General features: G+C 43.6%; 1 protein-coding gene across 1 annotated transcript in view; it reads left to right on the top strand.

Annotated features, from left to right (window-relative positions):
* The window catches only part of fz (frizzled), a 237,363-nt gene extending 226,387 nt beyond the window's left edge, over positions 1 to 10,976 (top strand). The window contains exon 2 of the mRNA XM_069330645.1: positions 3,592 to 10,976. Within this exon, the coding sequence (XP_069186746.1) occupies positions 3,592 to 4,133 (542 nt within the window). The 3' untranslated portion in view covers positions 4,134 to 10,976. The remainder of the gene's footprint in view (positions 1 to 3,591) is intronic.
* The last annotated feature ends 3,409 nt before the right edge of the window (positions 10,977 to 14,385 follow it).

Genomic DNA, 14,385 nt, shown 5'->3' with positions numbered 1-14,385 from the left:
TTGGGACCGTCTCAAAGCTCTCAAAATGTACTCTCTGGAAAGGAGACGAGAGAGGTATCAAATAATATATATATGGAAGATAATTGAAGGCCAGGTCCCAAATTTGCACAGTACAATAACAACATACTGGAGTGAAAGGTACGGAAGGAAATGCAGAATAGAACCAGTGAAGAGTAGAGGTGCCATAGGCACAATCAGAGAACACTTTCTGAACATCTGAGGTCCACAGCTGTTCAACACTCTTCCAGAAATCATTATAAATATTGCTGGAACAAAGGTGAATGTATTCAAGAGGCACTTAGATAAGTTCTTGTAAGAAGTGCCGGACCAACCAGGCTGTAGTGGATATGTGGGCTTGCAGGCCGCTCCAAGCAACAGCCTGTTGGACCAAGTTATCACAAGACCAGCCTGGCCTCAGGCTGGGGCTCTGGGAGTAGAAGCCCTCCCAGAACCCTCTCCAGGTGCCCCCCAGCAGATGTGCAGGAGAAAAGGAAAGTTGTTGATGGCGGTAGGCTCGATCCGGGTGGGAATGGGGGGCCGCCCCATCACCCCCCAACACACACACACGCCATATGTGTGTGTGTGTGTGTGTGTGTGTGTGTGTGTGTGTGTGTGTGTGTGTGTGTGTGTGTGTGTGTGTGTGTGTGTGTGTGTACGTACACACATGGCGCTCTCATCATCCATTTCTACTCCATTTCGTACGTGCTGACCTCTGAATATGGTGATTTCAGGACGCGAGGGAGGGGAACCGTCGTCTGGGTGACGGGTGACGGAAGAGGGAGAGGAAGAGAGGGCGGGAAGGGTTACACATGTGGGAGAGGGGGGGGGGGTAGATGGTAGAGTGCAGGGGAGAGGGTCGCGACCCCTCTCTCCCCCTCCCCCATCTTTCCCCCCATCTCTCAAGGGAAAGGGGTGGATGGGGGGTAGGGGTGACCAGAAAGAGATTTGAAATTTAAATTTGAATTTCATTTGGCCGCCGTTCTTTTTTTTTGGGGGGGGGGGGTAATTAACAGTTGTCATTACCGTTAATGGCGTTAGCCAAATGATTCGTTGGTTATGTATTTTCTTCACTATCTGTGAATGTCTGATTATCTTACCTCCCCCCCTTCCCTCCCCCTTCCCCCCCCCCCCCTTCCCCTCCCTCTTCCATTTTTTGTCTCCCCTCCATCTTTTATTTCTTATCTGTCTGTACACCTGTTTATCAATTATATTGTCTTCGGACACATGTGTTGAAAGGGGCCGCCATTTTCATGGTGTAAATGTAAATACAGAATTTCATATTTTTGTTGCAATGTTAATATTAATAAATTATTTTCAATTTGTTTTCTCACTTAAAAAAAAAAGTGGCAAATTAGTGTTATCGTGAAGTGTTTGAATGCGTCTGATGGATCACAATTTTCTTAAGACACTTAAAAGATCGGGGAAAGAGTGTGTGTGTGGGGGTGGGGGGGGTCGAGCCTCTGTCTTATTTACAATTCATCCTCCTGTTTAGACAGTACTTTCCGGTCAAGTTCAAGTTCAAGTATGTTTATTGAGACAAGAAAGAAATCTCAAAGGGATAGAGTAGCCTAGGCTATTTCTACCCCCTCCCCCCCCCCCACCCCGAGTACTTTTTGTAACTTGGTTGCCGGTCCAACCAGGCTGTAGTGGATATGTGAGAGCTTGTGGGCCGCTTCAAGTAACAGCCTATTGGACCAAGCTCTCACAAGTCGAGCCTGGCCCTCAGGCCGGGGCTCTGTGAGTAGAAGAACTCTCGGAACCCACTCCAGGTACAATCCAGGTCCAGTCACAACTATGTGCGCAAAGGCACAAAAGATACTGTAGTAGAATTTGGTCCTCGAAAAAATAAATCTAAAAAAACTAATATTCATAGGCCTAGTATAGCACATATGTGTACTATATTAAACTTCAGCGTGCAGTAGGCCTAGGGAAGGTTAGGTTAGGTTGTGTTTCCAACAAATACAAAAACTTTTCCGGTTTGTTCAAATTCAATAGTAACGATTTATATTGTGTAATTGTCCATTACGTCATATATGTCCCATGGGCCTCATCGTTACTATAAGTACTAATTTTAAACAGGAGGATGGGCTGCTTATTCAGAAGGCTGCCGTGAGGCGCTCATATTTGCATAGTTAGATTCTCTCTTCTGGAAAAAGAGAGCCAGAGCCCAAGAACTATGACAGATGAACTATATGCAGGAAGCGGGTAGGCAAGTAGATAAGAAGGTAGGCAAGTAGATAAGAAGGCAGGCAAGTAGATAAGAAGGTAGGCAAGTAGATACGAAGGCAAGCAAGTAGATAAGAAGGCAGGCAAGTAGATAAGAAGGCAGGCAAGCAAGTTGATAAGCAGGCAGGCAGTCAAGCAAATGGGGAGGTAGGCAAGAACGAAGGGATGTGAAATAATAAGCAGATATGAGATGGAGTGTGTGAGGGGAAAGAGTGAGGCGTGAGGGGGGAAAGAGTGAGCCGTGAGGGAAGAATGCAACTGGAGTGTGAGGTAGAGAGAGTGTGTGAAGTGTGAGGTCTGGAGAGAGTGAGGTAGTCACCATCATTTCCCCCTCCCCTTCCCCCTCTCTCTCTCCTCCGTGGCAGCGTCCCAACGTTCCCTCATGCACCTTCCCTAATTTACACCTTTCCCCTCGCCCCATTAGCCGTGTGGCAGGAAGGACGGGAGGGGGGGGGGTGCACCGTCACCCCAGAGATCATGCCACCATGGCGCCTGGTGAGGACACACCGAGGCCCCTCTATTACCAGCTCCATCTTTTAATTAGGTTCCACTTTAGTTATTCAGGGATAACTACCCACCTTACAGCTGTTGAGGGAGGCACTGTCCTCACCCAATTCTACCCCAACCATTCCTCACATTGTTCTCATTGAAACAATTAAACGACAATGTGTCGTTTAATTGTTTTAAGGAGACAAAAAGCCCTCCCCCTCCCCCACCCAAAAAATAAGACCCATTACTATACTAGTATTTACCCATTTTTTCGAAATCTAAACATGCAGTTTGTATCTTTGGAAGTGCCTTACCATCCCCATGGTACTAAGATATGGGGCGGCCCAAATCATGCAGTGTTTTGTATAGCTAATATTTTATGGTTGTGGACTGCATTGTTTTTTTAGGCCACGAGATTGTGAATATTTTGTTATTAAAAAAAAACATATATTTTTATAAAAAACAATCTTATTAAAAAACATTTTTGTCATTCTTGTAATTTATCAACCTTTATCAACTTCTTTTAGGAATTCAAAGTTTTGTTAGTTTATTCTAAGTGCCTAAACATACAATCATATAGCCTAGTTGCTATATTTCCTCTTACTGATTGGTATCTATTGATATATAATTGTTATGTATCTGTTTTTTTATGCATTTGAGATAAGTATGTGCCTCCACTCATCGTGTGTAACTCAATTACAATACTGTTCAGTATTCTTGCAGGCTAGGTGTCTTGTGTTCTAAATGTGTACACAAAATCTCCTGTGCACATATTGTGGAATATATATTCTTAATTAATATGTCAGTAATCAAGAGTTTGTAGTGTCAGGTCTGTGTCGGTTGTCAGCGTGTAATGGTGATTGTCTTGTGCTTCAGGAGACGTGATGACCGGAGTGTGCTTCGTGGGGCTGTGGAACGTGAAGGCGCTGCAGTGGTTCGTGTTGGCGCCTCTCTTCTTCTACCTGGTGATGGGAACGGCTTTCCTCCTCACGGGCTTCGTCTCCCTCTTCAGGATCCGAACCATCATGAAGCACGACGGCACGAAGACCGACAAGCTGGAGCGGTTCATGGTTCGCATCGGGGTGTTCAGCGTGCTGTACACCGTCCCCGCCACGGCCCTGGTGGCCTGTCTCTTCTACGAGCAGGCCTACCACGACGAGTGGATGGTGGCGTGGCAGCGGGAGAAATGTGGGTCCCGCGAGGAGCCGTGGGTCACCTACAGCATAAACTGTCCCGCCGGCGTCGACCACGACACGCCGCTCTCCAAGCCGGACTTTATCTTCTTCATGGTGAAGTACCTGAGCACCCTGGTGGTCGGGATCACCTCGGGCTTCTGGGTGTGGAGCAGCAAGACTCTGGCCGTCTGGAAGAACTGCTACAACCGCTGCTTCGGCCGCAGAACGGAGAGTTATGTGTGACAATCCGCCCCCGCCTGGCCCACTTGCCCCCCTACCCTCACGCAGGGAGGGGTCGCCGCGCCCCTGACCCCCCAGCCGCCCCCCTCCACCGCCACCACCACCGCCGTGGCCAGACTCCTGCCTGAGGAGGCTGTGCCCTTCAGACCCTCTCGCACTCCTGAAGAGACCAACTTCTGAAGCAGGTGGTGGGTCGTGGTGGGTGGGGTGGAACGGCTGGGGCGCCGTGGCGTCATGCACTCAAGTCGGTTACTCAGGAGTTCGCAAGAGTATCCAAAAACCACGTCACAAAATCCGAGAAACCGTCTACATAACTCGCGAGATAGTTGCCAATGACAAAATTTACCACTGTTCAAAAGTTCAAAAAGCAAAAAAAAAATAAAGTTAATGTTCTAACACACTACACTGTCCAAGTGTAGTGTTAATAGTAATATTCTGATTTAGCACTGTTAAAAAACGACTCTTTCGGGAGGCTGCACTTATAATTCACCGTATAAGTATGTTTTGGCACTTATCTGATGGCGCGAAAGGTTTCCCAGTTCCCGAGGCAGAGCGGGAGGGCACGAGTTCCTGGGCCAGAGCGGGAGGCACCAGTCGCTCTTAGGAAAAGCGACGAATTTTATTGTTATATTTTAGTTTTTTTTTTGTTTTGTTTTTTTATGAAAATCCTCTTTTTTTTGTAGAGTTTTATTTGTTTGTATGTATTATTGAGTTGAATGGCGGTGAACGGTGAGGTGCAGAGCGCACTATGACTCGTGCAGCAATGGGTTCAAGTCTCTCTCAGGTCGACGACTCCTGTAGACACACAGCTCAAAATTGTGGACACAAACGCATTTGAGATCCAACAACTGGTGTAAGCAAGGTGTGTACCTTCCTTAGCTGCACATGCTCCTTATATATATATATATATATATATATATATATATATATATATATATATATATATATATATATATATATATATATATATATATGTTGAGTGTATACTGTGTGTCGTCAAATTTCAGGTCGGGCTGAGAACTGCTTAACCCTTGGAGTGCGCCATTCTCTCAACCCTGGTTCATCACTGCACAATTCTTAACATATTTCCCCAATAAAATTAATTTTACAAGTTCTTACTTTGCAAATGCGTTAAAAAAACGCACATTTCCTTGGTTATACAGATTGTTATGTTAAACTCTAATATCAGTATCAGTTCCTGAAATTTTGATAATTACCCCCCATGCACCACTATAGTGTCACATGCTCTAAAATTCTTGTAATTAATATATTTTTTGTGTACAATACAAGATTTATCATTTTAGTAGGTAATAATAGCCAGAGATATGTAAAATATTGGTAACTATATGAATTTATGTGCAAAAAAAAAAAGAGGTCAATTCTCATACATTTCTATAGTTTACAAAAAAATGTCACGATGTAAGCCGCATTTACCTCTGGTGAACCCCAAATATGTCATATAACATAGGCAGTAGTTTATGGGTTAAGAGTAGAGTCCTAACTGTGTTGCCTGATATGTTCATCATGACAGCATTGTGTAACTCCGTGTCTTAAGACCAAGATGGGCTAAAATTATTCTGTACAAACGACATTATCACGACCCGCCCAAAAAGACTGATATCTGATAGACTCTGAACTATCTTGTTAAACCCCCCCCCCCCCATCTTGTTAAACATTGTCCACGGCTAGAATGTTAACACAATTTTTAATGACGCTAGATTGTTATAACCTACACTGGAGAGACTATCCTGTTTTTTTTTTCAACCGACTCCTATTATACATTGTCAAACTGACCTGTTAAACCTATTTTCTTAAGGTAACATTGTTAAGATTGATCTGTCAAGACATGAAGAGTGAAGTTGACACGGCAATCTTCACACATTAGACCGACCTAAAAGAGGCACACCGATCCCGAAAGGCACTTGCCTCTTTAGTGAGTGTGGCAGCTCTCAGTGTGCTACACTGGCAGCTCTCAGTGTGCCACACTGGCAGCTCTCAGTCTGTGAGTGTGGCGCTCTCACCAAGCGTGAGAGCGCGCCAGCACTCACTATAGAGTGCGTGGCTAGCAGGGCGCCACAAGTGAAGCGTGTCATTATTGAAGGCGCACGTCCTCATCCCCTAACTAGTCTACTGTGCGGGTCCCCCGCTGTAGCGCCAGCAACGATGAGCCTCGCTGCAGGTGGTGACAAGGGCGAGGATAACGCCACACACACACACACACACACACACACACACACACACACACACACACACACACACACACACACACACACACACACACACACACACACACACACACACACACTTGTACTCAGTCCTTCAGGTAGTGGAGGTGTACCATGTACCCCCCCCCCCCCAACAGCCTCCAGAACAAGAGCGACACTGACCCTTATTACAGCCGTCACGACGGCACTAAATCCCTCGTCCTGAAGGTACGGATACGCCACTGTAGGTTTTTAATGCATATTTTAAGAATCTAAGACATAGAATAACGTGTTAAAATTGTCATTGTAAATGGAATATGTTTAGATGATGAATGAATGAATACTTAATATAATGACATCCCCTGACTCCCTGTGTCATTATTGTGTGTCAGGTGCTGAGGTTGTTGGCCGCACTGTATACGTTAACTGTAATGGGTCCGTGTGACACTGTCATGACCTCGAGCATGACGGTGTGACACTGTCATGGCCTCGAGCATGACGGTGTGACGCTGTCATGGCCTCGAGCATGACGGTGTGACACTGTCATGGCCTCGAGCATGACGGTGTGACGCTGTCATGGCCTCGAGCATGACGGTGTGACACTGTCATGGCCTCGAGCATGACGGTGTGACGCTGTCATGGCCTCGAGCATGACGGTGTGACGCTGTCATGGCCTCGAGTATAATGACCCGATCTTCTCTCTACCCTTCCTCTCCACTCAATACCCCAGCTTAACACGGCTACAGCTCAGTATGACCCCTCACTGAGCTGCCACGAATATAAGCTGAAATATTAAATGAGGAGGAACTGGCAAAAATAGGGTTATTAATTTAAGACTAATAATTAAACTCATTAAAAACACTGCCACCACCTTCCCGATCTAACATACCTGAATGTGTCTGTCAGCGATCCCCCAGGAAGGCAAGGGATCAGTAATCATGGACTCCCTGGCAATAGGAATTTCGTTAATAAATCTTGGGAATTAGTTTGGTTAATTTACTTTGTTCTTTACTTTAATCTACTTTTACTTTAATTTAATTTACTTTAGGTCCAAGGGCAACTTTAATATCCATTAAATGGAGGAGAACAGGGGGGGATTCCCAAATACCACCATATATATACTGCATATAGAAACTGCTCAACATTAATAACTAAAGGGACAGAGATAACTAAACAACAAAAACCAATTAATAACTATTTTATTTAACACACATATTGAAATCAAATGAACATATACCCTACTCTATTATCCCTAAGAGGCAAAATGGATATCTACCGAGGACATGAATACTCAAGTGCACAATACCTTAAAACCGCACTTTGGCCAAGATGCCGATGGCTGCCCTCAGCCCCTTTGATGCTGGACAGAGTTCCCACCCCCAAACACTCCCAGAACACACTACTGAAATTTTGTTTCACCAGCTTACCGGTGGAAGGATTGCTCCTCCCACAATCTAATACAGCCCCCAGGGCTCCACCCATTATTTTTGGCTACAGCCAACCATTTAAAACTATGCCTGAGGTCTGGCTCTCCAGGGCCAATAAGGACTTGGCACTTATCTACCGCCCATCACCTTCCACGATCTGTCTGAAGGTTCATGAAATTCTCGAAGATAGATTCAGCTCTCCCCAGCTATTAGAAGGGGACACGGTGCCTCTGTAGTGGACCACCCGAGCCTGGGGCACATGAGAGCAATGTTTACGGAAACTGATAAATTATGTTCAAACCTGTCTCTTCTAAGATAAAAGGTAGTAGGGACATCTGACTCGCCTGGTATGGTGAGCAACCGATGAGAGGTGGATGGAGAGGGAATTCGGTGGGGAATGGAGTGGGGGACCATAGGCACCGAGAGGACCAAGCTAGCAAGACCACCCTCAGGTCAACCTCTTGGCCCTTGACAAATGGGCAAAGGGGAGGGAAGGAGGGAATCTGCCGTTACACGAGCATGACGGTGTGACGCTGTCATGGCCTCGAGCATCACTGTGTGACGCTGTCATGGCCTCGAGCATGACGGTGTGACGCTGTCATGGCCTCGAGCATGACGGTGTGACGCTGTCATGGCCTCGAGCATGACGGTGTCTAAGGAGGCCGTCGCCATACCTCGAGTGTCGCCTGGACAGGTTCACAGCTGCACACAGCACTCACCCCAGAGCTGCACTTCAGTCACACAGCAGAAGGGACTCCAGTCATAATCCAGCATTAATAGTAATAATTCAGACACCGTGTATGCATGCATGTAGACCCTCTGCTGAGAGGCGGGGCCCAAGGAGCCAAGCCTCTCTCCTCCAGTCACTGATAAGAACGCGCCTGTTTTCGAAGTCACACTCCAAGCTGAGATTTCTTGCCAAATGTATATTCCTTGTCACGTGTGTAAGACCTCAGTGTACACAACACACCTTCTGAGTCCAGGGCGATAAACAAAAAAATACACAGACAACGTAACGTAGTATTTAATAGCTAGTAGAGCGGTGTGTATAAACTGCAGGTACGCCTGGCAGCGCTGTGGCCATTACCTGACAGCATGGTGCCACCTATGGTACCTGACTGGTGACTTTCCAGTGTCATTTCCAGTATCACTTTCCTGATACTTAATTCACTCTTACACACTTAATAGTCCCAGGTGTACCTAGAGCTCGGCACTAGCATTAGCTACATCAGCAAAGCTCTGCGAGGCGTCTGCTGTAGGTCAGTATGGCGGGGTGAGTAGCCTCGCTACTGTATACAAAATTTCACGCGGGAAACACGGCTTTTTGCAGTATGGCAACTGAAGCTCAGTTCACGTGCCCGGGGGAATTTACGTTGTATCGTGCGAAGTGCCCTGCCATAGTGTGATTTCTTTGGCTGTTAGTGTCAGAAATATCCATAGTTGGAGTATAAAGACGTGAAAATAATTCCTCCATGGCTTTTCTGTTGGTGTTAACCTCAGGTTCAATTGTTGGGATGTAAATAGGTTCATTTCGTCAGTGTAGTGAAGTGTGTGTGTGTGCCCTGACGGCCTAATACTGAGGCCACTGTACGTGCATAAGAAAAAAGTATGAAAAGTTGAGTATCCTGTACTTATGTGGGGGGTGTTATGTTTAAGATAGCTCGTAGGTGTGAGAATGAAGTACTGTTCCATAATGCGGTAAGTGTGTAGACTCACACGTTGGGGGTGTCGGAGGGTCCCATTTGTATTTTGGGGCATCAGGTTCTATTGACTTGTATGGCTCCGCGGGGCATACACGAGTGTGGGAGAAGGAGGTGAACACTTCTTGAGTCACTTGTCTCCCAAGGTGGTGAACCTGTCGCCCAAGATGGTGAACCCAGACGCCAGGTTCGCGACCGGGAAGCTCTTCCGGCTTCCTGAACCTTAAAACTTCGAACGTGTCCGTTTAACAAGAGCGAAACTGACAAATTGTCTAGGTATACGACTTTACAACGCCTGTAAGGACAAGATAGACGAGGGAGACTGACTAGGTGTTATACTTAACTTATAAAGAAAGCCGACGAAAACTAAAACCATCAGAATGGTCGAGATTTTTGCCATTTTGGTTGAAGAGACAGCGAAAGTTGCCACATAAGTATGGTCGCACACCCGAGCCTGCCTATTTTAAAGTTGCCACAAGTTTACCTAAGCGCCACTAGCACTAGTGGCCTCGAGGAGGACAGGAGACCGTATAATTCAAGTATAATTCAGTTGGTCCTGAGGCTTGAAATGTATCGTTTAAGTTGGCTTACGTTGTCTTAACTCAGTGGCGTTGCTTTTGTGTAAATATATTTTAGAGAGCTTAGGTTATGTAAGAATCAGTTCATATTTATACTGTATTATAAATCAAAATGTGTATCTTCTCCTGTGTACATGATAATCAAATTGGTATTTTGAGGTACTGTATTTATACTCAAAATTGTATTTTGAGTCCCCTGATGTTCAGTTTAGGAGGATGTGTTTTGTGTTTGGTCCAACCACACACACACACTCGGGCAAAGATGTGTTTGTTTGGTCCAAACACACACGCACACTACACTCTGTAAATAAACTTTATTTAATAATATTTGCATAATAGCATATACAAGAAAGTTGAGATACAAGTCATTGTTTTTAAGGAGTAAACTGTCACAAATACTTATGTTATCACTGTCAACAAGACAGAAGCTGGAGTTTACGTGGTTTTAAGATGTCTTTAGTTTTTGTCTTTTGAGATTTAATTATAAAAACGAAATTTGTGTGTTAATACAAATATGAGACGGATAATAATAATTCGTTCAAAGACAGCTCTGTTAGTTCTTAAGTAGCTTAAACTGTGAAGTACTTAGAGTATTGTACATATATATATATACAGTATATATATATATATATATATATATATATATATATATATATATATATATATATATATATATATATATATACATATACATATATATATATATATACATATATATATATATATATATAGGGGTACCACCACTGGTTTAATTAAAGGGACCCACATCCTCGAAGAAGAAAATAAATAGTGTTCAGAGAAGACCTTGTGGATTCTCACTGAATACTTTAATCTTTTCCTCTCCTACCACCCCTATTATTTTTTTATTTTTTTTTTTATTTGATTTTATTGCAATGTTACAGTTTACAGAAAACACACACATTATATATATATATATATATATATATATATATATATATATATATATATATATATATATATATATATATATATATATAATATATATATATATAATGGGATGAATATGTTGTGTTAAAAAAAATCAGCAAAGAAGTGAATATTAAAGTTGTTTATTAATATTTTAGATATAAATAGAAATTGGGTGAATTTCTCTTTATTTGTCGAAACATTGTAATTTCTCTGTCAAGCCTTCTGAGCAGGTAGATTTTCTGTGCATGATTTAATGACAGGAATTTAACTCATGAAGCTAAACTATTTTTTTGTTTTTAGTTAACTTTGAATTGCATTCATTTTACGTCTAAAAGGAATAGAGTCATTGGTTGGCAGCAGTATACATTATAATACTCGAGGTGTCTACATGGCATAGTGATTATTAACATGTGTTTGTGTGTGGAGTCACATGTTCACAGGTGTTAGTTTTATGAAGGGAAAAAAAACAATTTGCGTACCAGAGTCTATTTTTATTAACAAAGCATCGGTTTATTGTAGTGTTGAACACCTTAGATTAATCCACTCTGTTTTTGCAAGAGTAAACATTTTAAAATCAATAGACCTTATGTGTACTGTAGTGTCCCGTCTTTGTTTACATATGTGTCCCTCACACTCTGGTTGCCAGAAACCTCCAGCCAAACATTGTGTATCCGTGTTTACTGTAACTGAATTATTTCCCTTTAGAGGACCCTGTATTTATCGACCGTCACAAACATGGTTATATATATATATTTCCAAGCTGTCTCCCATTGTGAGCTTCTGACACAAGCATCTTAAGTCAAGTTACCATCTTGTGGCTTTCCTGAACCAAGTAGCTAAGTTAGGTCACGTTCATGTGACTTAGCTGGTTTAATATCTGCTGTTATCTCGATTGTTAAACATTGACCTACGATGTTTAATGGAGTGTGCCCGAGTTATTGTCGAAAACATCTTGAATGTCAGAACAACGTCGTGGCGTGCCAGCGCTGCCACTCCTCGGCCAGCAACACCAAGTATACAGGGTTACACAGATAATTATACAAGGGGGTTTGGTGAAGCAGTTGTCCTCACTGAGCCCCTTGACGTGGGTGTGAAGTGAGAGTCAGTCTCTCTCTCTCTCTCTCTCTCTCTCTCTCTCTCTCTCTCTCTCTCTCTCTCTCTCTCTCTCTCTCTCTCTCTCTCTCTCTCTCTCTCTCTCTCTCTCTCTCGTGCCTACACGTGTTGAGTGCAAGTACTCGAGAGAGAGAGAGAGAGAGAACTCTTGTGTCGTGAGCTCACCTTCCCCCCCCCCTCAGTGTCTGGAAATGTGGCCTCCTGCTAGAGTGTAATAATTGAAGCCATGTTATAGTTGCATTTATGGGTGTTTTGTCCCCATTCACAACTCTCTTGCATATCACAAAAGTGTATGAGATATAGTTGAAGATCCAACAACCTAATACCATTAATAGAGATCTGTTGAGTCCAGTTTGAAGAACGTGTGTTGTTTGGTGTTGAGACTCGAGGTCTGTCATCCTTTGGAGGGTGATTGAGACCACAACAAGAGCCTAGTGACCAACCAGCAAGAATATTTTAGCCGTGACCATAGTCCAGAACCAAGACATTAATGTCAGGGGTATTCACACCGAGAAATGGAACCCATCTCTCGGTGTGTGTATATATATATATAGATATCCCTTAAATAAAAATGTATTCAAACATTAAAGTTTCTCAAGTTAGGAAAGACTGTAGTATGCTGAGTGGGCAAGAAGAGGGGGTCCAGTTAAGTGGGACACCCCCCCTCCAGGCATCAGAGGGCTCGCCTGTGACCCCAGGCACAACAGGGCTCGCCTGTGACCCCAGGCACAACAGGGCTCGCCTGTGACCCCAGGCACAACAGGGCTCGCCTGTGACCCCAGGCACAACAGGGCTCGCCTGTGACCCCAGGCACAACAGGGCTCGCCTGTGACCCCAGGCACAACAGGGCTCGCCTGTGACCCCAGGCTGCTGGGCTTGGGGAGTGGAGAAGTCTTATCGCAACTGCCCTACAGGTACACTAGGTCAGCTACGTGTTAGTGCAGATCTTTAACCATCAGTGGATTGGCACAATCTGGTAATTAGGAATGCTGTATGCAAGAGAGTCGTGTTGTGGCTGACGACCCAAGGAGTGTTGTTGATCCTACAAGATGGTACAAGTGGACAGGTATACACAGTGTAGTTTGTCCGTGTACAAAGGGAGACTCGAGAACGTCCACATTGAGCTTGCCACAGTTAGGTGTATTTATGTGTAAATTGTGTACATAATTCCAGTAACTTTTATATATGTTTTGTATATAGTACATAAATAAAAAGATCTCATTTGAGGCTGTGTCATTGTATCCTGTTATATTTTAAGTCGTTTGAATTACATTTTGAAGTTGAAATTATGTCATTGATATATATTTAACATATATTTAACGTATGTAAACAAAAGTCACGTGTGGTGTTGGACCAACCAGGCTGTGGTGGGCATGTGGGCCGCTCCAAGCAACAGCCTGGTGGACCAAACTCTCACAAGTCAAGCCTGGCCTCGGGCCGGGCTTGGGGAGTAGAACAACTCCCAGAACCCCATCAACCAGGTATCAACCAGGAGGCAGTGTTGACAAGACCGTCAGGCAGGAACGTGGTCAGGAAGCAGGTCACGGGGGGCCAGATTCACGAAAGCTTTTACGCAAACACTTAAGAATCTGTACATTTTTTCTCAATCTTTGGCGGCTTTGTTTCCAATTATTAAACAGTTAATGAGCTCCGAAGCACCAGGAGGCTGTTTATAACAATAACAACAGTTGAATGGGAAATTTTCATGCTTGTAAACTGTTTAATAAATGTAACCAAAGCCGTCAAAGATTGAGAGAAGATGTACACGTTCGTAAGTGCTTGCGTAAGTGCTTTTGTGAATCTGGCCCCTGGTATCCCTCGAACCACTCCAGCCCGGCCTTTCACTTGCATATATGAGTTAAAATTCTGAAAGTAATGAAGCTGATGCCTGTGGCGAGAACTATGCTTTATCAATATATCTGAACAAAATGTTCGAACACAAACATTTATTGTCAAACCAAAAAAAATGTTCAATAGGAGACAACCTATGAACACGAAGAATACTCAAGAGTACAAGTTTGTAATTAATTATCAGTGCATAACGTCCTAACTCTCTAAATAAATACTCGCAACATCTTAATTTTTTTCACCAAATGCTCAAGGCTTTTATTTTCTAGTAAATATTTACAAGGAATATTTTTTAATCAAATAGTCACAACGATTTAGATGTAAAATTTTAATATATTTGAATCTAATTCTCCATTAAATACTAAGTTTCTAATATTGAAATACACTAGACCCAAGAGCCAGCTAGTGAAATATTAAAAAGGTGTTGACGATGTCTCGGTGATAAAGATATTGCA

The sequence above is a fragment of the Procambarus clarkii genome, chromosome 24 (genome assembly GCF_040958095.1).
Source record: "Procambarus clarkii isolate CNS0578487 chromosome 24, FALCON_Pclarkii_2.0, whole genome shotgun sequence".
NCBI classification, from domain to species: Eukaryota; Metazoa; Arthropoda; class Malacostraca; order Decapoda; family Cambaridae; genus Procambarus; species Procambarus clarkii.
This window is presented reverse-complemented; position numbering and strand designations above follow the sequence as displayed.